This window comes from Elephas maximus, chromosome 23, assembly GCF_024166365.1.
Source record: "Elephas maximus indicus isolate mEleMax1 chromosome 23, mEleMax1 primary haplotype, whole genome shotgun sequence".
NCBI lineage: Eukaryota > Metazoa > Chordata > Mammalia > Proboscidea > Elephantidae > Elephas > Elephas maximus.
The window spans coordinates 29,028,818-29,055,219 of NC_064841.1; the positions used below are offsets into that span (position 1 = coordinate 29,028,818).

Here is a 26,402-nt window from a genome sequence, read left to right on the forward strand (position 1 = left end):
AGTGTTTGAATATAATGCGTTTAAACATTTGATATACGTGTAACGTTTACAGGCAAAAACTCCCAAGCAGTTGTGGCCATAGAGATGTTGGAGAAATTTTCAAGTTCCATGGTGCATGATTTATAACTCATATGAATACAGTAATACCAACAAAAACCGTACGGTGCACACCGAATGCGGTTTAAAAGCCCTCTGTCTGCAGTTGTGATGTACTAACTGCACTGGCTTCCATCCATTCATTGGAAAGCCTTATTCTGAAGCTGATATTCACACTACATATAAAAAACAAAAACAAGAAAACAAAACAAACCCTCAGAGTCCTTGGCCAGAAGTAAATTATTCTCCTAGCAGAGGTCCTGAGAATACTTTCAAAGCTACTGCTGTATTTGAAAAAAAGTTCAGTTTTAGCGTTTTCTTCGGATACGTCTAATTTTGTATGGCCAAGGCCGGAGAGGAAGGATTGCAATGGGGACCTGGGGAAGTGACTTCACACTCTTGATTACAGAATGTCATGTTTACTACTGTAAATATTGAGCCTCTAAAGGAGAAAGCGGGTGAAGTGAAATCGCTCCCACGCTTCCATCTTGTATGGCACATTTTATCCGCTAGCCAACTTTCTCCATCAATCCCGGTAGGTCAGCCGCAGAAACGCTGCCTGAAACGGCAATGTGAAATCCTGAGGCAGCGTGTGCTGCCTAAACCAGAGTTGGCTTTGGACAGTTACCTGAAGCATTCAAGATGTTGCACCCAGAGAAAAAGCTCGTTTCAATTCGGTCGTTTCCGTGGGGAATTGCGGCAGGGGCCGGTCCTGGGTGTGGCGATGCCAAAAGGGAGCTCCGATCTTCCAGTTTTCCCGCTTCTGGCAAACCTTTGCAACCCGAAGCGGCCAGTGACCCGCACCCGGGAACGGCCATCTGCGGTCCCAGTGGCCGCAGGCAGACCCGACCCCACGGCCCCTGTGAACTGCCGAAGCCAGGCGCTGGGCAAGCTAGGCGTGCGCGCTTCTCCCCCACTCGCTCGGCGGCTGGGGGCGGATCCCCTTCCAAGCACACAAGTCCTTATATGCACCGGTTGCACCAGTCCGCGTTACTCCAGCCCCACAAATAACTAATGGGGGAGGGAGGACGTCGCTCTTTTTTTCTCTGGCTTTTTCAATGTCAGATCATTTGAGTCCCTCCAAGAAACCCCACGATGCGATTGAACGGGCCATTTGCTGCAGCGCACGCATTGGACACACACAAATAAAGCCTCCTTGTTTGTACGATAGGCATGTCCGCGTCCCGGAACGGCACTCGGGTCCAGCCGGTTTGGCCCGCAATAGCCGGGGCGGAAAGGGTGCGCGCCCCTCCCCCATGCACGCTGGTGCAGAGGGACCCGGTCAGGAAGCGCGGCCTCTCCTCCGCCGGAGACCACGCCTCCTCCACCTCTTTTTTTTTCTCTCTCCCCCTTTACTCCTCCCAGGAAGCGGTGATAGACAGTTCTGTGTGGCTCTCCACCCCCACTCCCCCAGCTGAGTGGAGGAGTTGATGTGTCTCATTATAACAGCCAATGCAGCCGCCATCCACGCACAAGCAAAGAAGCATGTCCCATTTAAATACACCCACGCAGCCCCAGCGCCCTTAGCCGATCAGGGCGCGCAGCCCACACGCACCGCGGCTGGGGATTGGAGATCCGCGCAGGTCGAGCTCCCGGACCCGGCGGACGGCCGCGCCGAGGGTCGGGATTCGGCGCTGTGGGGCCGGGGTGGGCGGAGGAGGCTGGGCCCGGGCCTCTGGCGCTGCACCCGCATGAAGACGCGAGTGAGATAGACCAAGGTGGAATCTCCAGGGCAGAAGCTTCGGAGGGGTTTTGGTCCATTTCCCGGCGAACAAGTAGACATGGCGAGCGACTCTCCGGCTCGCAGCCTGGATGAAATCGATCTCTCGGCTCTGAGGGTGAGCAGAACACCTTTTCTGATTTCTTCCCGGTGGGTTAGGTCAGGGTGAACGGGCTCGGCGCGTGGACCGGGGCTCGCGCTGTGGGCAGAGGCGAGAGAATGCGACGGGAGGGAACGTGGATTCTCGTTTCTCTTCGGGGTTTGCTCAGGTGCTCTTGCTGAGCCCCCAGGGCAGGGTCTGTGCGGTACGTGTCCCCCTCTGGCTGTGACCGAGGCTCCCCCGAGAGCGCGTGGAGCTTACGCCAGTTTATCGTAGACGGGTGTAAGAGCCTTAAAATGAAAGACTCGTCGGTGTGTGTGTGGACACCCCGGGCGGTCGCCTCGTGCCAAGGCGCGACACCCGGCTGCCCCTTTCTGCAAAAAAAAAAAAAAGCAGCGTGAATAAAGGCACTGGCCTCACGTTTTCCAGTTACCTGCAAGATGACATTGTGAGCCTGACTGTACCCACGAAGCCGAACCTGCCGCTCCACGGGGGCAGTTACTGCTGTGCTTGCCTTGTGGATGGCAACGGCCCTCAGCCTCCCCTTTCCTGCCTCCCGCGCCCCGGCCCTCTCTGGGCGCACCCTTAAACGCCCGTCTGCCACTCACCTTTATTTGTGGTTTTAACTCAGCCCAGCCTGTGGTTTCTGACTTTGGGGCTGTGACATTTCAGCTTTATGGCTAAACTTAAGCAGGTGAAAGGGATGTGTTTTCCGCTTTTTTCCAGTCACACCGGAACTCCCGGAGTGTGTGTGTGTTTTCCTTCTGTCTGTGGCCAGTTCTTTGTAGAGCACCTCCCTCCCCCCAGCCCCACTGGTTTGAATTTACCTTCACGTGAGTTGCCTCCGACGCAGTTTCATTGTATTGACTAAGACATCACTGGTATAGAATCCATTTTACTGTTGTTTTGTGAGCAGAATATCAGGAATCCCAGTGCAGCCTCGACGCCTCTCTACCCCCAACCCCCAATCCTGACACACTCAAGGGAAGGGGGCAGAGCTTTCTTGCCATTTTAATTAGATGCTGCCTGCAGGGAAGAGGGTGAGGGATGGGGGTGGCGGCAGCAGCGGGGTCTGGGGGAAAAGATTGGGCACCAATTTAAGGACGACTTCTTCTCTTGAACCCTTCCCCCTTGAAAAATAACAGTGACTAGATATATTTGATACATGGTGGATGGGTGAGGCTAAATTGATGGTGGCTCTCAACACCGAGACACGCAAGATTGAAGTTCACACGCCCTACTGAGGAACACATTGTTAGATCGAAGCTAAATCTTGGGACCATTTACCTGAGTCTTTTTAGTACTTCTGACATTGCCTCTTTTCTCCAGGGTATTTTAAGAGCGACTACTGTTATCAAAGCTGTACTTTTTCCTTAGCCTCCCTCCTTTTTCCCTCCTTTTTGTTCCAACTCGGCTCCCCCCTCCCCCCCTCCACTTTAGTTCAAGAGATGAGGTTTCAGGAAGGCAGTCCGGGGGTTGTGAAGGAACAGGGGGGCCGTTTGAAACTGCCTGTACTGATAGTTGGGTAGCAAAAGCTCATTCGTGCGTTATTACAGTAAGTGATTTCCCTGGGGCTGAAATGCCATGTTCAGAACCCGCTGCCTCCGGGCAGCTGGGGGTGGGGGTAGTTAGTAATAGGGTGGGTGCTTTGACCAAGTCCTTGTCCTCCTGTTTGATGGACTGTGTGTGTTCTTTTGTCCTACTTGCTGTACTAGGAGTAGCTGCCGGTGGGTTAAGCAGGTAGATGTATGGGCCAGACCTCAAGGTGGGGGAAATTGTAAAAGGAGAGGGGTTCAGACAATGGGCAAGGCTTGTGGTGATTTCCCTAAGCCAGAATCGAGACATCTACATCACTCCTCTAATGAAATACTGTGTTGTGATTTTTAAGTTAGGCTTTGACCTGTCACCAGTGGGCTTTTTCTGGGGAAGGTTTTCTGAGATAGAGAGCAGAGAGCCTGCAGGCTTGTGAGAACCACGAGGGCTCGCTGGGCTGGCCTGGAGACACTTCACATTAGGATACCAGGGCTTGTGAGATCTGTATTTCGAAAAGATACCGTTCTACGGCTCACTGCAATTGCTCTTTGTGGCCTGGGCTGCCGGCTTAGTGGTCTGCCTGTTTTTCTGCCTGCCCCGAGGTGTGGGCAGGGAGGGCAACAGCTGGCCCTAGAGACTGGAGCACTGCTGGCTGGAGGACTTGCATGTAGGTGTGGAAACAGTTGCATTCTGGAGGGCTGGGGTCAGGGACTGTTTTGTGGTAGGTGGGGTGTGCCAGCCGAGAGTGGGTTCAAAGGCCACATAGGTAATCTCCACAAATCAGAGAGCAGATCATATCTGCCTTCCCAAATTAGGAGAGGTGGGCTCATCTAGTTGAGAAGTCTCATTCGTTCCCAAACCCTCAGAAGAGCTTTGGTGCTGAGAACCTCCTGAGGAATGCCTGACCCCTGAAATGCAGCCAAGGTCAGTGGCTTCTAGGAGAATTAGCTGCAGTCTTTGGGTCCCATGCTGTTTCAGTGACTCTTCAATGTACACAGTCAAGGCCCTTTTTATAAGCCCTGGGCTCAGTGCATTAAAACCAGATCCTGTCTGGAGAGGCCTTTAGTCCCTTCTCATTTTGGGGGCTTATTGTTCTCAGCCAGTGATCCTAGACTGGACCCAGTCTAAATTTTCCCCAAATAGTAACAATGCATAATTTACACCAGAGCAACCGATGACAGCACTGATCATTTAAATTATGCAAGATTTGGATGGTTTTTAAAAGTGAGATGAAAGCAGAATCTTCTTTGGTTAGAAAATAGAAAATTCAAATCCGGTTTATTTAGTTCCGATTTCTAGAGCTCACAAAGGTAAGCCTTAAGTCTGGGAGGGTGGGGGGATGGTTTCATAGATTTAGAGCTAGAAGGGAATTGTGGAGAGTTCAGCCACTGTTTTCATTTAGCACATAGGAAACTGGAGCCCAGAGAGGTGAAGCCCCTTGTCCAAGGTCACACAGCCCCTGGGAAGGGGGGAAGGAGGAGGACGTTTGGGAAGAGAATCTAGGTTTCCTGACTCCTCATTCAGTGCTCTTTTCTCTAAGCCACATCGTCTGTGGCTGAATCAGAAATCAATAATACATTTTCTGCTTGAGCACAAAAAGCGGCAGAGAGGAAAAATTTCACCAGGGTTATGGGATTTTATTTATTGAGAAACGGGGAAGCTGCTTCATGCATGTAAACTGGTGATACACAGAACCATGGAGCTTCAGGGTACCTTTGGAATTCATCTTGTCTAGCCCCCTTCAGTTCATCCACTGGAGGCAAATGACCATCTCAATCGTCTAGAACAGATAGGTGGTTGTCCTGCACAGGTGACCTCTCTCAGTAACCCGTCACAAGGGTCAGATTAGACATCCATATTGTTTAGATACCTCTGCGTGTGAGGTTTCTAGAGTTCTGTGCACACTTTCTATCATCAGTGTGGGTACGTATATTATATGTAGTATTACGAATATAAACTCTGTCCTTGTGGGTGTATGAAAATGTGTGTGCATATATAGGCTACAGAAAACAATTTACTCATTCAAACCCAGGGCTTGAGTCATTCTTGCTTCAAGACATCAGGAATGAAATTTGCCACCAGTATGCTCTGTTACATATGAGGTGAGCTCAGGCCAGAAGCTTTTTGGAGATAAGCATATTTCTGAACCTGAGCACCTTGGCTGTCCTTAGCTTGGCCCACAGGGGAAGGCATTCAAGGCCATCATTTGGCCGCCATTGACCTCATACTCTCAGCATCTGCCAGGACTTGCATACACTTTTCTAGTTGAACAGAATTAAATGTCTTTCCACCCGACCCTCACTCCCTTCTGGGTCTAGCCAGTTCCTTCCTCATTGAAACCCAGATTTTAGAAGTGGCCTCATCTTGACGCCTTGCGCACATCCTTGTGTGCTACAATTTTTATGCTTGTGTTTTAATTGGTGTGGATTTTCTTTCTCTTGGCTCCTGGAGGGCAGGGGCTAGGTCTTGTTCATCTTGGAGTCCATAGTCCTTGTTAGTTGAATGAATGAATGCGTGAATGAGTGGATGAGTAAATGCAGTGGAATAAGCACCAGCTCCTGGGGTCCGTGTCTACGTCTTAATAGTCTGTGACTTTGGGTTTAGCCTTAGTTTCCTTAAAAATCGGAATAATAATAACTGTTTGCCTTACAGGCTGTTTTCAAAAATCAAATAAAGCATTATGGCAATGCTTTGAGAACTGTAAATCATTATACAGATATGTTGTTATATGATTAAAAGAATTTTATGGGAAACTTGATTCCACCAACGTTTGATTCTAGTGACTGCACCTAATACAGAATGATCCTGTCCAAAAGGTATCAGAAGGACCTGCCTCTTTTTAATGGCACCTAAAAAGAACATTGGTGTCCCAGGGTGGCTCCACTACTAACTGAAAGGCTGGTGGTTCAGGCCCACTCAGAGGCACCTTGGAAAATCAGCCTGGCCATCTACTTCTGGAAGGTCACAGCCTTGAAAACCCTATGGAACAGTTCTACTGTGTTCGCATGGGGTCCCCATGAGTTGGAATCAACTCGACAGCAACTAACAACGACTTACTGTTTCTCTGGTGGTCTGGACTGATCTTCTTCCCAGCATCAGCATTGATTGGCTATGAGGTGAGCTCTGCCCAGAAGCTTTTTGGAGATTAGCATATTTCTAAACCAGTGTGAACATTATTCCTCAAAACTTTTTAAAAAAACCTTTTCCCCTACCTATGGATTAACCATTATTTAAATATGAACAAATTTATTATGCCTGTGCCTTTTCAAATGTTTTTTTTGGAGAGGAGGGGCACCTAAAATGATACACTAATAGCCCAGTATTTAAAACCTTGTGATCAGAGATCTCAAGAGACTTAAAGAAATCTTGAAACATAATTATTTTATTATCGCAGTCTACATAATTAAATTTGGTCTTAAGTGAGATTTCAGTAAAGTTGTACAAATTGATAAGATAACAATAGCTTAAAATGATAATAACATTGCAGTTTTTTCATTAGGTACGTTTGTTGTTTTTCACAGATGTTAAGCAGGTGTATTCTTTACAATGACATTGCCTTATAATAAAATAGGGTGTACTGGTAGTTATCAGAACATCAGAAAAATGTGCATAATCATTTCCAGTATTCATTATTAACTGAATAATCTTTAGTACAAGAGCTACTCGAAGTCATAGTTTATCGTTTGCCTAATTATCTGCTTAGAAGGTCATGTTATATTTTGTTGATGAAAGAACACCCAACGCTTTTCCTTTTTGGTTTTTCCTTCATGGAAATAATGTTTTTCCCCTTTGTCTGTAAGGCTCTTTGAAATCTTGTCATTTTGAGTCTTGCTGGTTGGCCCTTTCTTTTTTCTCTGTCTCTGTCCTGGAATTAATCTTCCCTGCCCTTCTTGTTTCGACACTGTTCCTTCCTTCAGTGATAGTTCTGAAGTCCACCTAGCTTTGAGCTACTGTGATAGAATCATGGCTGCTGTGCCCAGCTGAGCCACAGTGCGACCGGTCTCTAATTCATTGTTTCTGATAGCATTTGCGATAATTTGAGTCTGAAAGATGCTTTATTGCCACATTGGTTCTTCCATTTCTATGGGGAAAGTAGATCTGAACACAGGGCCTAAACTGGTTTGTTAGCGGTGTGCTGAGACTTCCAAGAAAATCTTGGTGATATTTTTTGAATGAGATGTTATTCTGCGCATATGAATACAAGGATCCTAGTGGAGAGAGAAGGAGGATTTAAATAGAAAATGTTGGATGAATTCCGCTTGTAATTTCTTCCATTCTGGTTGGAAGCTTATTTCCTGCGGAGAAAGATGCTTCTCAATCCACTTCTTTTTACATGCCCAGCTGTCTTCAGGTGTCTCAAAACACATTTTATTTCTCTCCAATCTTAAAAATCTCTCTTTAGTATCTGTTGAGAGTCCCTTTATTTCCATTCTTACCTGCAGCCATTGTGGTTGCCTTCCCTTGGGCAGCATCTATGTCAAGACCCACCTTCCATGTCTCTACCACCAGTCTTCCCTCCTCTAGTCTTTCTCAGACACTACAGCCATATTAATCTTCCCAGCACAGTTTCAATCTGGGTATTTCTGATTCAAGACCTTCCTTGATCAAACCTTTAGTATAGTGTCAATACCAGCTATAATTCAGCTGGACCTCTGTTACCAGAATAAGGTTCTTGCCTCTCACTGGTCAAGAATGAGCAGTAAGGCACATAGAATTTTAGAATTTTCTACACGAGCAAAGCTTTATTGAAGAGGCTTGCAAGTGGAGACAAGGAGGGCCTAGAGCGCAAGGCATACTCCCCTGTCTCACAGAACAAAAGACGGACCTGGGTTTTTAAAAGTTCTTGGTGGGGGGTGGGGAAGATTCATGTTTATTCATAGGCACAGGTGGGGATATGTTAACTACGGTGCTCTTGCAGCAGCTTTCTAAGATGGCTCCTGTCCTGGAGGCCTCTGGGATTGGTAAAAAAGGACTTATTATGGGGTGTCGTGCCTGCACAGTATCCCGGCTGCTGCAGCAACCCTTTACTGCCCGCGGTGGAGGGTCACACAGCTGTGACAGGTGGATGTTCAGCGCATGTCCCTGGGGCTGGTTTTCTCCAGCTGCTTCTGAAAGACACATTTAAAGAAGTTTGTGGGCTATTTTCTGATACCCTGCCTCACTGTTCTGGGGAATGGCTTTGTTTCTTTGCCCTGGCCCATTTCAGGTTACTTTGTTTGTAGATTTGGGGGCCCCTCTGTTCCCTGTCTTAATAAGTCTCTAGGTTCCACACCCAGCCCCCTATTACCTCCTTGGTAGTGTAGCCTGTCTCTCTTTTACTTGCTTCTCCTCTAACCACACCAGCCTCTTTGCTGTTCTTCCAACAGCCACCCTCTGATCTCAGGGCCTTTGCTCCCTGTCTTACCTCCACCTTTTTTTTTTTTTTTCCTGTTCCCTGTCTTAATAAGTCTCTAGGTTCCACACCCAGCCCCCTATTACCTCCTTGGTAGTATAGCCTGTCTCTCTTTTACTTGCTTCTCCTCTAACCACACCAGCCTCTTTGCTGTTCTTCAAACAGGCACCCTCTGATCTCAAGGCCTTTGCTCCCTGTCTTACCTCCACCCCATTTCTGTAGTTTTAATGACCATTCCTTCACAAACTTCCACTCCTCTCAGAGGGAACCACTTGCTTCTCCTATGGATGCTCTTTAGGGGGTACACTATCTTAACATTTTCTGTGTCTGCTGCCCTAGCCCCAACCACGCAAGTGCCACCCTTTCCATAGAATTGTTCCTGATTTCTATGAGATCAAAATTATCCCTCCCACTTAGGACACACTCCCTCAGAACTGTCTTCACACCACTTTCACAACACCGAGAACTTTCTGTCTTGGCTTATGTTCACTACTAGACAATGAACTTCTTAAAGGCAGTATGTATATTTGATTTACTTAGTATCCCCCACGAGTTTCTGTTACACAGTAGGTGTTCAGTAAATTTATATTGAGCTGACAGAATATATAATGTATGGCCTTTTTAGGATGGCTGGAGGTGGTGTTGTGTAGAGAGAGTATAGAAATTCCAGAAAGGTGGGGACAATGTACTAACCGTAGCGCAACTTCAAGGGATGCTAATTATACTCTACTCCATGTTGCACTACTCCAGGGATCCTTTTATGTAGGGTACAGCTGCAGGGGCTGCCAGTCACACAGAATACAATTCCGGGGGTGCTGATTTGCAGGAATACAATGCCTGGTCCTGGAGAGGAATCCATGTCCCTGGAAAGGCATCCCTTTTTGTAGAATTTCCTTGGGAAAATGTTCCCTCCATTTTCTCCATATTCTAAATTCGGAGAAATTTTAAATGCTGTGGGTTAGAATTCCAAGGCCTCTGTGTGTGTTGGGAATGTGTTTCAATCCTTCCACTGTGTCCATGCCATTTACGACTACTGTTTTTATCAAATGGTGATAGAGTGGGGCCGATGATGTTGAGTTTTTGTCTTGATAGAGCCGGCAGTGGGTGGAGAGGATGTGGGAGAGAGTGAGGCTGGGTGAAGAGAAGCCCTGCTGGTAGTTAGAAGTCCAGAATCATAGTGTTGGCTCTGACCTCACCCTCTGAGCCTCAGTTTATTCTCATGTAAGATGAGTGTGTTGGGCCAGAAAATGCTGGAGGTGACATCCTGCACTGTCGTTCTTCTGTGATAAATCCAAGGACATATAAGGGAACTAGAGGCAGGACTGAAGGTGTTTAAGTAGCCATGGATTCTTATTCTAGGTCTTGGGGATACCAGGTATGCAAACTGTGGACCTCAAGGAGCTGGGAATTACCATGGAAAGTAATATATCTTCCTCATTTTTAGAAGAGTTTTGATTTTTCCAACCTTTATGTCCTGATTTATAATTTGAAATGTGGTTTTGGTTTTGGAGATGGAACAATGGGCCTGAGGGCTGATGGTGACTTGTGTTGGGCAGTGCCCTATAGTGCTGGTTACCTTAGTTCAGACTCTGAAGTAAGGATGGATTTTTGAGAACTGCCTTTTAATCAGCAGAATTAAGAATTTGGCTGTAGGGATCAAACTGAAAGTTCATAGACCTTAACATTATGTATATATACATACACACACATACATATACACATATGTATGCACACATTATATATACAAATACTGACATTTGTTTGATTAATATAGTAGAAGGAGTTGTGGACATCAGCAGTGTAAATTTGAGCGAGTTCAGTGTTCTCTGATTCTGTGAAATGTGATTAACTATAGGAGCAAGAAATGCACATTTTATCCAGCATTCATATGTCATTTTTTTCATTTATGCATTTGTTCACATGCTTATTGACTGCTGCTAGTTGCTAAGACAACACTGGTGTGGTCTCTACACTTAAGGTGTGAATGGTTGGGTAGAGAGAACAGTCTTATACCACACTTAGCCTCTTTCGCTACACTCCAGCCACGTTGGTCTTTTACATTTTTTGAACATGTCAAGCTAGTTGTTGTAGTTCCCCATGCTCAGAAAACTCTGTCGCCAGATTTTCACGTGGAGGGCTCCATCAGATGTTTCTTGTGTCACTTACCTATTGCTACGTAACAGATTACTCCAAACTTAGTGGTTTAAAGCAACAATAATCCTTTATTATCTCTCACAGTTTTTATGGGTCAGAAATTCAACAGCAGCTTAGCTGGGTGGTTCTGGCTTGAGGTCTTTCACGAGATTGCATTCAAGATGTCAGTATGAATTGCTGTCTTCTGAAGGGTTTAGTGGGGCTGGAGGATCTGCTTCCAAGATCAGCTATGCATGTGATGCTGGTTGTTGGCAGGAGGCTTCAGTTCCCCCTCAAGTCGGCCTCTCCAGGGACTGCTTGAGTATCCTACTGACATGATGCTGGCTTTCCTCATAGTGAGCAATCCAAGAGAGCAAGGCACAAGACACAATGTCTTTTATGACCTAATATTGAAAGTCACACACTGTCACTTCTACAATATCCTATTCGTTACCTAGGTCAGCATTAATACCAGAAGGAGGAGTTATTGAGGGCCCTCTTGGAGGCTGCCTACCACACAGAGAGGCTTTTCGTGATGTATATGTCTAAAGTAATACTCCTTTCCAAGTGTATCTATGACCATCCAGTTTAGTGTTTATTGTCTTTAAAATTGTGTGACTGAATATATATATATATATAAAATTTAATCTTTCTTCTTCTGCTGGAACCTAAGCTTTCTGAGAATAGGGATCTTGCCTGCATATTTACAATTATATTCCTAGTGCTTAGAATTGTGCCTGGTGCATAATAAATATTGATTGAATAAATATCAGTTGAATAAATAAAATTAATTTGTTTAGAAGGGACCTCATTTTTTTTATTACACTTTATACCTGCAAATAGTGAGTTGAGGCAGCTTCTAATAAAAGGCACTGATAGGATAAAGCCATAAAACTATTAAGATAATGGTAAAAGGAAAAATCTCTCCATCTTTCTCTCTCTCTGTGTCTAGGACTTAGTCATCATCTTGTCAAATTTGGATCTCTTGTAGGTGGAAATTGAGCTCAGAGGAGCACCTTGTCTTGAAACTCCAATGGCAGAGCTGGGTCTAGAATGCGGGTTTCCCCATTCTCCTTACTACACCTCAACTCTCAGTGACATTGCCTGGACATTCTAGTGGATCATTTAGTCCCACCACACAAAAATTAATGTAACAAAATGTGGATACGAAGATGGTTATCGAGGTGCTTGCATGTGCTGAACACGCTTAGCACAGCCTATGCTCCATTGTGAAGTAGCCACATCTATTTAATTTGATGGTAGAGGAGATCACATCAAAGTTAATCAATATAGATAATTAGTTGTGTTTTAGTTGTTGAAAATAAAAAATTAACATCCTATGTGCAGAGAGAATCCAATTATAGGGTCTTTGCTGCATTGAGTAACCAGGATGACCCCTGGAGGTCCAGGGCCTAGAAAATGCAGCGTGGACTTCTGAATTATTAAAAATTTGCTTAAATAAAAAAAAACAAGGCTTTTTCTTAGTCTCATTATAAAAGCAATACATGGGCATCATTGAAAATTTGGAAAATAGAGAGAAAGAAACTCTCAACGCATACACAATCGTGATTCCCAGTGATAACCATGGATACATTTTGTTATATGGCTTAGCAATTTTTTTCTGTGCATAGTTAAATAGATAGCTAAAAATATTAAGATCATATTGTATATATTTTCTGAAACTTTTTTGGACTTAATTTGCATTTTCTCATGTTAATATTTTTCTATGGCATAATTTTTAAAACTTTATCATGGGTAATTTTAAACTTATATAAAAGTTGAGTTGATATTAGAATGCATTGCTGGTAAGAATGCAAAATGGTACAGTCACTTTGGAAAACAGTTTGACAGTCCCTCATGTGACCCAGCAATTCTACTTCTAGAGAATTGAAAACATATGTCCACACAAAAACTTGTACCCAAATGTCCGTAGTAGCATTATTCATAGTAGCCCCAAAGTGGCAACAACTCAAATATCAATACACTGATGAATGGATAAACAAAATGTGGTATAGCCATTCAATGGAATATTATTTGGCCATCAAAAGGAATGCACTGATACGTTCTACAACATGGATGAACCTTGAAAACATGCTAAATGAAAGAAGCCAGTCACAAAAGACCACATGTTCTACGATTCCATTGATGGGAAATGTCCAGAATAGGCAAATCCATAGAAAGAGAAAGAAGATTAGTGGTTGCCTGGGGTTGGAGGGAAGGGGAAAAGGGGAGTTACTGCTAATGTCCTAAAATTAGATAGTAATGATGGTTGTACAACTCTATGAATATACTAAACATCGCTTAATTATACACTTTAAAAGGGTGAATTTTATAGTATATGAATTACATCTTAATAAAGCCATTGTAATAAAAGTAGACAGAATAATATAATGAGCCCCAGTTTAAGAATTACCCAATGGTGATCAATCTTGTTTCATCTATACCCCTACTACTTCCCCCATATTAATTTGAAGTATTATTTCAGTTGTAAATATTTTAGTATGTCTGTCTACAAGATACTCTTTAGAAAAAATATATAACCACGGTACCATTATCATGCCTAAAAAAATTAACATGTAATTTTTAGGTTCTTCAAATGTTCAATCGGTGTTCAAATTTCCAGTCTTATGTCTTTTAACGACTGCTTAGCACTTTGTTGTAGGGATGTGTCATAATATATTTAACCAATTCCTATTGATGAAGCTTTAGGTTAGTTACAACTGTTCCATTCTTGTAAATAGTGCTTTGATAAATATCCTTGTACACATCTTTGTGCGTTTCTCTGTTTTCTCAGGATAACTTCTTAGAAGTAAGATTTAGAATGAAAGCGTATGAGTGGTTTCTAAGGCTCTTGACATTGTCAGGCTGCCTTCCAAAAAGGTTGTAACCATGTACATTCCCACTTTGAGTGTATGAGAGTGCCAGTTTCCCAACATCTCTGCCAAACCTGGCCATTCCATTTTTTTTTTTTAAATGAGGTACTTCATGTGGAGTGCAACTAACAACAACAACAACAACTTAATTGAATACATAGAATTGGGAATGTTAGGATACTGTGAGGTCCCTTGGGGGTAAAGGTCGAAGAAAAGTGATAGATTAAGCACAGCTGTTGGAAGTTTGCCAGGCAAGTTCAGGGCTGCTCAGAAGAAGGAAAAGAATCATGACAAGAGCCGTCTTTCGTGAGACACCCTAAAAAAGGAGTAGTGCTGATTTACAACTTTCTAGGTTCTCTTGAAGTGATGGGGAGGGGAGTATCAATCCATCCCACTGACTAAGCATGTATTTTGTGCCAATCAGCACACTTGTTTTTATATTAAGGAGGGAGCTTGATGTGGTGGTTAAGAGTGTGGATCTAGGAGGCAGGTGGTTGAATTCAAGTCCCAATTTGGCTATTACTACCTATGTGAGCTTAGGCAAGTCTCCTAACTTTTAGTCCTAGTTTCCTAATTTATAAAATGAGAATAATAATAGAATTTATCTTATAAGTTTGTCGAGGATTAAAGCACTTACTAACGTAGATCTCTGAGAACAGTGCCTGGCATCTACTAAACGCTGTATATGTATTAGGAGTCCCTGGATGGCACAGATGGTTGGGTGCTCATTTGCTGACCTTAGGATCAGCAGTTCGAACCTACCCAGAGATGCCTTGGAAGAAAGGCCTGGCGATGTGCTTCTGTAAGGCCACAGCCATGAAAATCCTATGGAGCACAGTTCTACGGTGCACACATGGGGTTGCCATGAGTCGGAACCAACTTGACGGCAACTGATTTTTGGGTATACTTCTTAGCTATTATTACTCTTTATTAGCTCATTTAATTCTCACCACAGTTTCCTCTGGAGTAGGTGTGTGTCATCTGCAGATATGCACACTGAGGCTTAGACAAAGTGAACAATTTACCCAGGGCCTTAGAGCTAATAAATGGTGAGCTAAGACTCACCTATCCTGAAACCATTGCCCATAGTGATTCACATGGCCATCATTTGACTTAAGGAACTTGTTGTGATATCAGAATCATCTGACATATTATTTCCCTGGGGTTCACAGATTTCCCAGAACCATTTGACTTTGGGCACAAGTTCTTCTCTTTGATGAGCATAGTGCTATTTTAGAAGTTATTTCAAAAGTATTTCTTCTCTATGATTTCATTTTTTTAATAGCCAAGGACAGCTCAAAATGTGTTGTTTTTCCTTTCTCTTGTCTAAAAACCTAAAAACAAAATGTGAACTATTTTGGGATCAGCAGTGATTTCCTTGTGCAGTATGTATACCCGTTGCCATCAAGTCAATTCTGACTCATAGCAACCCTATAGGACAGAGTAGAACTGCCCCATAGGGTTTCCAAAGAGTGGCTAGTGGATTTGAACTGCCTTTTGGTTAGCAGCTGAGTTCTTAGCCACTGGGCCACTAGGGCTCCGCAGCATGTATAGGGAATTGTAAAAATGCAGTGGGGGTGGTGGCTGACCTCTTCTGACTTCAGGAGAGGGAAGGAGAATCAATATCAACAGCCCAAGGCTGATTCTTATGAGGCAGAGATCAGACATGCCTCCTCTCTCTGCGATCTTTACCAATTCTGACACCAACCTTCCCTCCCAACGCATTCTCTACTTCTTTGCTGCGTTCAATAATTCATTGCAGTGGCCATATACAACTCACAAATACGATTATGGGGTTTATTAGGGAAGTTACAGGTTACAGTTCAGGCTGAGGAACACTCAGGATACAGTTCTTCGATCAGGATAGCCTCTTCTCAGCCATGACCATAGGCACACCTATCTCTGGCCCCTTGGCTTCTGCCCTGCTCAGACAGGCCCTACAAAGCTCTTTTAGCTCCGCTAGTAATTGCCGGGAGTCACCCCATTCTGCTATTAAGTCTTGGCCCAAAGGCAATCGGCTCTCTTACTCCATGGGCTGGTGAGCCGAGCTCTGCCACCAAGTGCCCAGAGGCACCTCACTCCATCGGGAAGCCTCCTGCCTGAAGACACCCAGCTTTCTCACTCCAAGGGTCAGCGAGCCCAGCTCAGTTATGTGCCTGGAGGCATCCCACTCTGCCAGCAAGCCCTCTGCTGGAAGGCACTCAGCTTTCTCACTCCCTGGACCAGGAAGCTCACCACGCCGCCTCCTGCAAGTCTCCTGGTTCTGCTGCCTCTGCTGCCGATGTTTCTTTGCAACTGCTTCTCACCATCTCGCTGTCTGCAGTGTTACAGCTCTCTCTCTGTGTCTCCTGGGTCTGGGAGGGTCTCAGTATGGGAATCCTGGGTCTAAATGAAACACTCTGCTCCTGTCTCTGCTTGGTGATAGTCAGGTCCCCCTTTGCTCTGGGATTGGCTCTCTTTTAAGCCTAGCAAGATGACAAAACTGACCAATACCCTCTATGGGGTTCCATATATCTTATTTGAATACCCCCACCCTCACAAGTGTACCATGTATCTGATTTACATTATTAGCAAGCTAGCCAGTCCCCTTGGTGGGCCACAAGCATCTCATTTGCATTCTCCCAGCCAGTCGTTTGGTGGGAGTTACAAGACCTATGGCTAGAAGGGCAATAGTAATTCACTACATTGCCTGTCATTTTTTTAATAAAATCATTTAAGTATGTTTGGAAGATATGTGGAATCAGGTTCAAGGACTTCTATTTTTTAAGAATTAGGTAGCACAGTGTGCAAGTGTTCCACACTGCCTGGCGTGCCTGGAGTGGTTATCTCAGGTGTAGGCCCGACTGCATTTTGTGACTTCTGCCTTCCTGAGAATGTCACCTTGACTTCTTCATCTGTATATGGCCTTGGGTGTCTGGCTGGGTGAAACTAACAGACTGACTTCACATTCACATGCATATGACCTTGGGCCTCTGGCTGGGTGGAACCAGAAGACCCTGGCCACCCAGCAATCATCTTGTGATCCCCATCCCCCTTGTGAGTGAGTAATTCCACAATTATGTGCATATACCCCATCACTTTAACTCACATATACTCTGTTAATCAATCCCAACCAAAGCCCTGCTTGGGGTTGTCTCATTCCTGCTTACCTAATCTTGCAACTTTCAGTCAGAATGTTGTGTTTTTACCTCATAAATATACCTATGTGACTCCACCATTTTGGAGCATTTGGTTTCACTTCATAAGATCAGAAGTGTCCCTGGTTTAGACTGTCTCGAACCTTCAATAAATCTCTTTGTTTTTATTTTTTAACAGGTGTGTGTTCTTACTTGTTGACAGCAGAAATTTTGGTGATCATAAGAGACGGTGGGATGTACCAAAAGCCATGATATAGGAGAGGCCATTCTTCAGCTTTCCTCTACTTGATAATGATTAAAATAAAAACCTTGAGTTACACTGTTTCAGATGGGTATAGATATTTTAAGGTTACAATGGAGAAAAAGGAAAATAGAGCTGGGAGACAAAAGAGTAAGGAGCCCTGTGTTTTGAACCAAAGTCTACTTTTCACCTGGTTTATAAGTCAGAAACTATTAAAATTGGTGTAACTATGTGGTTGTCATTCTTGAGAAGGCCAATAGCCTTATTTACTAGATTTTATAACCTAACCCTCCATTAAAAATGCCTATAAATTATATATGCCTAGGGTAAAAACCCAGAGCTTCATATGGATGTGGTTTCATCATTTCTACCTCTAGGTATTTTTTAGCCTCCTGTAATCAAATTATAGCAATGTGGTGGGTGGAATTGGTTGTAAGCAGTAATTGCATAGTGTATTTAAATAATAATAATAATAATACTTAGCATTTATAGAGCACTTTATATCTTCAAAGTACTTGCAAACGTTACCTAATTAAATACTCTCTGTGATTATAATCTGGATATAAAACAAAAGCCAAACCCAGTGCTGTCCAGTTGATTGTGACTCATAGCCACCCTACAGGATAGAGTAGAACTGTACCATAGAGTTTCCAAGGAGCACCTGGCAGATATAAAAAAAATAAATGCACTTAAATCCAAAATAGGGTCATAAGAAAAGTTATGTATTTGAACATTAATGCTGACTAGGCTTGAAAAACCTATGCAACGATGGGAAGGTTAGAGTTTGGTATTCTGTTTCATTGTTTTTGTTCATCTCAGTTCAGCCTGATGGAGGGATTTGATTACATCTGCACTTTATTGATGCCTCTGCTTGATTTTGATCCTTAAGGGCTGAGTATGGTCATCACTGAGTATGGTCAAGCTACTAGCGTCTAGGGTCTAAAAAGCCTGTGAGTGGCCATCTATGATACTCCACTGGAGCAAGGAAGAATGAAGAAAACTAAATATACGAGGGAAAGATTAGTCCAGAGGACTGATGGACCACATCTAGCACAGCATCCATCAGACTGAGTCCAGTACATTCCGATAGTGCCCGGCTACCACCACTGACTGCTCTGACAGGGATCACAACAGAGGGTCCTGGGCAGAGCTGGAGAATAATGTAGAACAAAATTCCAACTCAAAAAGAAAGACCAGACTTGCTGGCCTAACAGAGGCTGGAGAGACCCTGAGAGTATGGCCCCTGAGCAACCTTTCAGCTCAGTACTGAAGCCACTCCTGAGGTTCACTGTTCAGCCAAACATTGGACAGGCTGATAAAACAAAACGAGACTAAAGGGGCACAGCAGCACTGGGGCAAGGACTGGAAGGCAGGAGAGGACAGGAAAGCTGGTAACGGGGAACCCAGTGTCCCGAAGGGAGAGTGTTGACATGTCATGGGGTTGTTAACCAGTGTCATAAAACAATATGTGTACTAACTGTTTAATGAGAAACTAGTTTGTTCTGGAAACCTTCATCTAAAGTACAGTTAAAAAAAATTACAAAATGGGCTTCCTCAGGACATTTTGTGCCGTGCCTTAGATGAAATTCTATTGGTAAGTGAAAATGAAGTGGTGTAGTGTGGGGAAGAATGGCTATGCATTGTGGTTTAGTAATTTTGATCTGAGAATAATAGATTATGCTCCACAGTAGGATATAACATAAAGAAATGCAGTAAAAAAAAAAAAAAAACAGTAGAGAAATGAAATGTCATTAGTTTGGCTGTACTAACTAATTCTTGCTGTTTTGGACATGAATTTGTGTGTTTTCCTCTTTGCACGTATGGCCTGTGTTGCTAATTTAGATGGTGTTTGGAGCAAGGAAGAAGCCCTGGTGGCACAGTGGCTAAGCGCTCAGCTGCTAACCAAAAGGTTGGCGGTTTGAACCCACCAGCCACTCTGAGGGAGAAAGATGTGGCCCTCTGCTTCATTAAAGATATACAGTCTTGGAAATCCTATGGCTAGTTCTACTGTGTCCTCTATGGTCTTGTGAGTTGGAATCGACTCCATGACAGTGGGTTTACTTGGGGCAAGGTTGATGGCAATCCTGGTTGTTTAAAGCAACGTTGTACACAAATTGATAAGGAGCATGTATCACAATTTTATTTCATATGCGTTGCTTTTGAGAAAGCGAATTTGGAGATCTCTGGGAAGACCTATTTTACAGGGAAAAAGGGTGGTTAGATCATTAGATGGGATAAAAAAATCCCTGGTTAAAAATTATTAGGTTTTTTGCAATACTGACAATTAAGGGGACAGATCCAACTTTCTCAGAAGAGGCCTTGACATTATTAAAGTCTCAGAAAATCGCTCAAGCATTTTTATCAAAATGTTAATTGCTTTCTAGACAAGGCAGTGAATTATATCATGCAAAAAATTCTGACCTGCACCACATTTGGGCAGCTTTTTTTTCCTAGAGGTGGTGGTATCATAGGCTCTGTTTAAGGAAACCACAAATTTGAAATGTCTTCTCAGCCTTTCCACCCAATTTAATTTATACTGCCTTTTGCATGGGTGAAAGGGTCCTTCGAATTAGGGAGTGCTGCGGTTTTTCAATTCAGCTCTTAAAGAACTCCTTTAGAGGGCAGAGACTGAGTAAAACATGGAGCCCTGGTAGTTCCGTGCTAGCGTCCTACTCTGAAATGGTTGATAAGACCGAAGTCAAGAGTTTGCTGTGCCTTGAAAGGCATCCTCTCTTGCCTTCTTTCAACGGGTAGCTCTAGCACCAATCACAGAGAACTGTTCTCTTACCATAAAAATAAACTAAAGTACTACTCTGCTGTCCTCAAGCTTAATATCCAGGTGCTTCTCTGAGAAGGAATATTGCACGCAGACACTCTTTTGTCTGAACAATATGTATGTTCTCTCTGTGAGTATTTTAAAGCTATACGTCGTGCTGGTATTGTAGTCATCATTTCTTGTATGTAAACAGCATTTATTTTTGGAGAAGAGCAGATACAAAAGTGTGAAATACAGACGTATACACTTTTTTTTTTTTTCCTTTGGAAGGGGGAGGAAAGGGAGGAAGAACAGTGTTCTTTAAAATCACAGTAACCCAATCTTAGTTACTCCTTTGTTTTCCCTGACTGACTGAAAATTAGCAGGGGAAATCTCCTGGGACCTGACCAGCTGGGTACCTAAACCTCCACTGAACCGATTGTACCAGAAAAGTGCTAGAGGATAATTATCTTAGGTCTTCATCACTGGGAACAGAAAGGGTTTCTCCCAAGGAGGAAGCCTCTGTGAAGACAGGACATTGTACACATTCAGTGACATGTGTATGACGCTTAGAGTAAAACATGAGCAACACAGAGATCAAAGCCTCAGATATGGGGTTTGTTTTCTAGGTTGAAAAGGTGGATGTCAAAGGGGTTTGAAAGCTTTGCGTCCCTTTGTGGTCTCTGAACCAAAAAGCTCTTGCCAGCTCTTCTGGTTCCCACCCCCTGCTTTAATTTGTGTGTATGTTTGTAAAAGGTACCTGGGGTTTTCAAAGCAGCAGGGGGCATTCCTGTGACTATTGTGCTCCCAGTCCCCTTGAGACCAGGTCTGTTTCTTGCCTTCTCTGGGAGCAGGGTCTCTCTTTGTATATCATCACCTACAATGCAAGTTGCATCAGATTTAAAGAAGGAGTTCTCTGACCTCCTTTTCTGTTTCCTGGCTGTGGTTGCTGCCTTTTGTAATTTGCTGCTGCTTTGTAGGATTCACAGTTAGGATTTTGGCCCCATGGACATGCTGATTAGTGGGCCAAGTACACTCTGATTTGCCTTGCTTGATCCTTGAGAACTCCCTGTTGATGAATATTTTTGTCAAATTTTCTATGAGAATTAGGTTCACTTTGTTGTTTAGTATTCCCTTTTGATAATGAATGGTTTTAAAGTTTTCAAATGGACATCTCTGATAATTTTTTCATAAATTCCAGTGAAATTGGAATGTAAATAAATTACAGATCCATTTGAATGCCATAGCTTGTGGAACTACTAGCTAAAACTTTATTCAGACTATGCTTTATGCCCTAATACACATAAATCTGAATTAAAAAATATGCTTGTGGATGTAAATAATATGGAACCCTCATACATTTTTGGTGGGAATGTAAACAGTGACATTGTTTCTTGACATTTTAAACATAAAGTTACTATGTTGTTAGGTGCCTGTGAGTCGGGACACATAGTGACCCTATGAACAACAGAATGAAACACTGCCTGGTCCCGTGCCATCCTCACAGTCATTGCTATGTTTGAGCTCGTTGTTGCAGACACTGTGTCAGTCCATCTTGCTGACGGCCTTCCTTTCCTTCACTGACCCTCTACCTTACATGATGTTCTTCTCCAGGGAGTGTTCACTCCTGATAACATGTCCAAAGTACTTGAGACAATGCCTAGCCATCCTTGCTTCTAAAGAGCATTCTGGCTGTACTTCTTCCAAGACAGATTAGTTTGTTCTTCTGGCCATCCATGGTATAGTCAATATCCTTTGCTAATACCATAATTCAAAGGCATCAGTTCTTTGGTCTTCCTTGTTCATTGTCCAGCGTTTGCATGCATATGAGGTGATTGGAAATGCCATGGCTTGTGTCAGGTGCAATTTACTATATGATCCAGCAATTCCACTCCTGGACATTTGCCCAAAAGAAGTGAAATCACATGTCCGCACACAAACTTGAACATAAGTGTTCATAGAAGCATTATTCGTAGTAGTCAAAAAGTGGGAACAACCTAAGTGTTTATCAACAGATGAATTGGATAAACAAAATAAGCTGTATCCATACAATGGAATGTTATTTGGCCTCAAAAGGAATGAAGTACTGATACGTGCTACAACGTGGATGAACTTTAAAAACATGCTGAGTGAAAGAAATCATCCACAAAAACTACATGCTGTATGACTCCATTTATATGAAATGTCCAGAATAGTCAAATCTATAGAGACAGAAAATAGGTTAGTAGTTGCCTGGGACCTGGGATGAGAACAGAGAGTGACTTCATATGGGCACAAGGGATCTTTTGGGGTGATGAAAGTGTTCTAAAATTGAATTGTAGTAAAATGCATTTTATGGTATATAAATTTCACCTCAGTAAAACTGTTAAAATAAAATATGCCTGAGACATTGTTTTATAGCTAAACCAGCACCACAAAATGCAAGGGCAAGTTCTCTGGTCTGGTCACTCTATGGTATTTCTAGGAAGGCCATCTCCTCAATACCTTGAGTGATGGGGGGACTCTGGTCCCATCCTCACCTTTGTACTTAGGTTCATATCATCCTTTATACCAAAGGGCTTTTACAAATGTGGTCATAATAATTTCCTTCAAGCTAAGGAGGCTCAGATACCTTATCTCTTCACCAGAGAAAGAAGGACTTTGCATTCAGGACTAGCATATTTATTCCTGTCGAAAACCATTCCTTACTGAACTAACTTCCTCCCTCTCTCCCTTCTTTCCTTTTCATTGTTGTTGAAAATAAACACAGCAAGGCATGAAGCAATTCACCAATTTCTGTGTGTACAATTCAGTGACATTGATTACATTCTTCAAGTTATGCAACCATTCTCACCGTGCTTTTCTGAATTGCTCCTCCCGTATTAACATAAACGCACTGCCCGCTGGCCTCTAAGCTTCCTATCTAATCATTCGAATTGCTGTTGTCAGTTCCATCCCATGTAGATACTTCTTTAAAAAAGGACAATGCTCAAGGCAGACATTCTTTACTAATTAAGCTAAACTTTGATTTAAAGAAGACTTCAAGGGGGTATTTTTGGTTTAAGGTTTAAAGATTATTCAGGGCAATAGTTTCAGAGGTTCCTCCAACCTCTATGGTTCTAGAAGTCTGGATTCCATAAGAATTTGAAATTCTGCTCGACATTTCCCCACTTTTGATCAGGATTCTTCTGTAGAGTCTTTGATCAAAATGTTTCTTTATGAACTACTTCAATTCCTTGGATGTTTCATGTTTTTTCTCACCTTTCTACCTTTATGCGTGCTGCTCCTCTACCTGAACTGTCTCCAGTCGCCATCACAGTATGCCATTTGTTAACAGGTACTTTACTTGTTTGCCTTCCTCTCCCTTCCATCCCTGGAGGAAACTGTAAGCTCCAGCTCCATATAGCAGGAACTGGGTCTTTTTTATTCTTGTATCTCATATATTAATGGCATGAATGGCTTCTCCTGACTGCCAGCCTAAGTCTCAACTCCTTAACTTAAAATAAATAAATAAATAAATAAATAAATAAAAAGGTCATTATCTATTTTGTACATCAGCAGCCACTGTCCCACTCCCCCTCTGTGCACTAACCCAGTGTTTTCAAATTGTAATGAGTTGTAGAGTAACTGTATTGGGTTTCAGTAAGCTTTTGAAAAAATTAATTAGAATGGAGGAGAAAAACAGCATGCACATATTGTATATGTGTGTATTAGGTCACAGTGTATAATGTGTTTCTTATAGGGTATTGGGGTTAAACAGTTTGAAATCAGTGCTCTAACTCAGTGCATAGGACTGCATAAGACTCAACTAAGTTAATTATGCAAATTCTAATTCAGTAAATCAAGCATGCCATTGTCGTTGTTGCTAGGTGCCTTCAAGTTGATTTTGATTCATAGCGACCCTATGTGACAGAGTAGAACCACCCCATAGGGTTTTCTAGGCTGTAGTCTTTATGGGAGCAGATTACTAGGTCTTTCTTCCATGGAGTTGCTGGGTGGGTTTGAACCACCACCAGGGCTCATAAGTCAAGCATGGGGCTGACAAGCCTGTAGCTCTGCAGACCCCACATGATGTCCTGCAGTTTAAGAAACTATGATAAACTGCAATTCCTGACACGCACTTAGATGATGCAGGCCTCTCGTTCATTTGTGAAACACCTATCAAGAGCAAAACGCGATGCCAGAGCCCCAGATACACGGGTAAACACAAAAGGTGCAGTCTAGCTGGTGAGATGGAGTAGTGCATGTGGTCACTACTTCCCTTGTCTTCACTTCACACGGCCTGTAGTGAACAGCTATTCTTCTGTCAAAATGTAACTCAGAAGAATTAGACAATGTCTTCTGCTATTTCTCATTTAAAAAAAAAAAAAAAAAACCAAACCAAAACTGTTGCCGTCCAGTCAATTCTGACTCATAGCAATCCTGTAGGACAGAGTAGAACTGCCTCATAGAGTTTCCAAGGAGTGCCTAGTGGATTTGAACCGCCAGCGTTTTGGTTAGCAGCCGTAGCTTAAAGTTCAGTGACATGATCACTTGAGAAAAAGAATTCTCCAATTTTGTGGTAGCAGAGCTCTTTGGGGAGGGTGGGTAGTGGGGGGCTTAGAGGTCATGAGAGGCTGATAAGAAACCAGGAATGAGTTGCCGGAAACTACGGAGCCGCTATGGCCAGGAAAGCACCCTCTGGGAAATGTGTGGAAGAGAGGAGGCTTGGGAGGTTTCCAGAACAAATGGGGGCTCAGAGCCAGTTGACCTTGTGGTCATCACCCAGGGCCGACATGGTCTTGGATATCATAAAAACAAGAGACAGAAAAAAGCCATGCACGCTGTCATATTATGTACATGACAAGTGTGAAAGAGCAGCCTGCAGGTTTCTACAGTACCATGAGCCTTAGTGAGACTGGGAAGGTGGGGAGACTATGGCCCTTCCCTCTGAGCAATTGAAACACAGGGTAGCATTTTCATAAAACCAGTGGGAACTGAACCCATGCTTAGCTTTGTGGACTGCTTGTGTCAGATGCTGCACGGGCTGGTGGCTCAGGCTGGCCTTGGTTGTGGGCAAGACTTTCAGGGAGGAGTTTATGGCCCAGGATTTGATGATTGTCAGCTTTTCACTTCCTAGAACTTGATGTGATCAAGACATTGAGTCTCAGGTCACCAACACACAGATGTACTTGACAGTGATCTGGGGCATAATTTGTATAATAAAAGTAATAGCTATGCCAATATTAATTGCTAATATTCTTTGTGACCATTTGCTATGTGTCAGGCACTGGGCTAATTATTTTACAAGTCTCTTATTAATGCAGCCACATTTTATGATATGTGTTATTTAGGGTCGCTATGAGTCAGAATTTTTATGAGTCAGAATTGACTCGATGGCAATGGGTTTGGTTTTTGGTTTTATTATTATTCTAATTTTCGAGTACCTGGGTGGTACAAATCATTAACATGCTTGACTGCTAACCAAAAGGTTGGAGATTCCAGTCTACCCAGAGGTACCACAGAAGAAAGGCTTGGCGATCTTTACCCAAAAAATGGCAGACCGTGAAAACCCTATGGAGTGCAGTTCTACTCTGATACACATGGGGCCACCATGAGTCAGAATTGACTTAATGGCATCTGGTTTTTTTCTTCTAATTTTACAGATGTAGAAACTGAGATTTAGCTTAAGTGTCTTGCCGAAAATGTCAGAGCCTGGCTTTGAACCCAGCTTGGTGTGATTTTAAAACTTCTGAATGTAAGCATTGTGCTCTTGTGACTTCCTGTTTTCCAAATAAAGAGTGAAAATACTTAACTAGTGTGGAACTCCTGTATCTGCTCTTTAGAGAAGTGCCTTCCTGACTTAGAAGGGACTTGGGAATCTGAAATTTTGATTGGAAATTTGCTCGGTGGGGCTGGACCGAGGCTGAGGTTGAGAATGGAGGGCTAGCTCTGCACCACTTAGAGGTCAGAACACAGATCCCACTGTGCGTGGTTGTCACGTGGTCTGGATAATCCAACAAACACACTCTCCCTTCCTGATCCTATCAGTTCACAAAAACCCCTGTGCCTAAGACACTTTCTTGTGAAAAGCATATCAGTTACAGTTAGTTCATCATCTAGATCCTCTGGTTATCCTTTATCTCCCCTATGTTGTTCTGTCTTGCTTTGTTCACACTTTATTTATATCACTCCCATCTCTTTTTTATTTTAGGATTATTTTTCTTATAGCACTGATAGCTTTAAATTACAGGCTTCTTAAGGGCAGGAATAATGGCTTGTTTGCATTATGCCTGACACATAATTCTGTGTAAGATATATTCACGGAGTCATCAGTTTGGATCCTGTGGCCCCTGTGCCCTGAATGAGTAGGGGACTGGCTCTAAATTTGGTGTGTTTTCAACCTTTAAGAGGAGGGTTTGTAATACTGGGAAATCAAACCTTAAGGAGGGGGCACAGTGATT

The 26,402-nt window shown here is 43.2% G+C and overlaps 1 protein-coding gene across 3 annotated transcripts in view; it reads left to right on the forward strand.

Annotated features, from left to right (window-relative positions):
* Positions 1–1,851: 1,851 nt before the first annotated feature.
* TNIK (TRAF2 and NCK interacting kinase) overlaps positions 1,852–26,402 on the forward strand; it is a 481,587-nt gene continuing 457,036 nt past the window's right edge. For all 3 annotated transcript variants that reach the window (XM_049867710.1, XM_049867708.1, XM_049867709.1), the window contains exon 1: positions 1,852–1,934. In XM_049867710.1, coding sequence (XP_049723667.1) covers positions 1,878–1,934 — 57 coding nt within the window. In that variant the 5' untranslated portion in view covers positions 1,852–1,877. The remainder of the gene's footprint in view (positions 1,935–26,402) is intronic.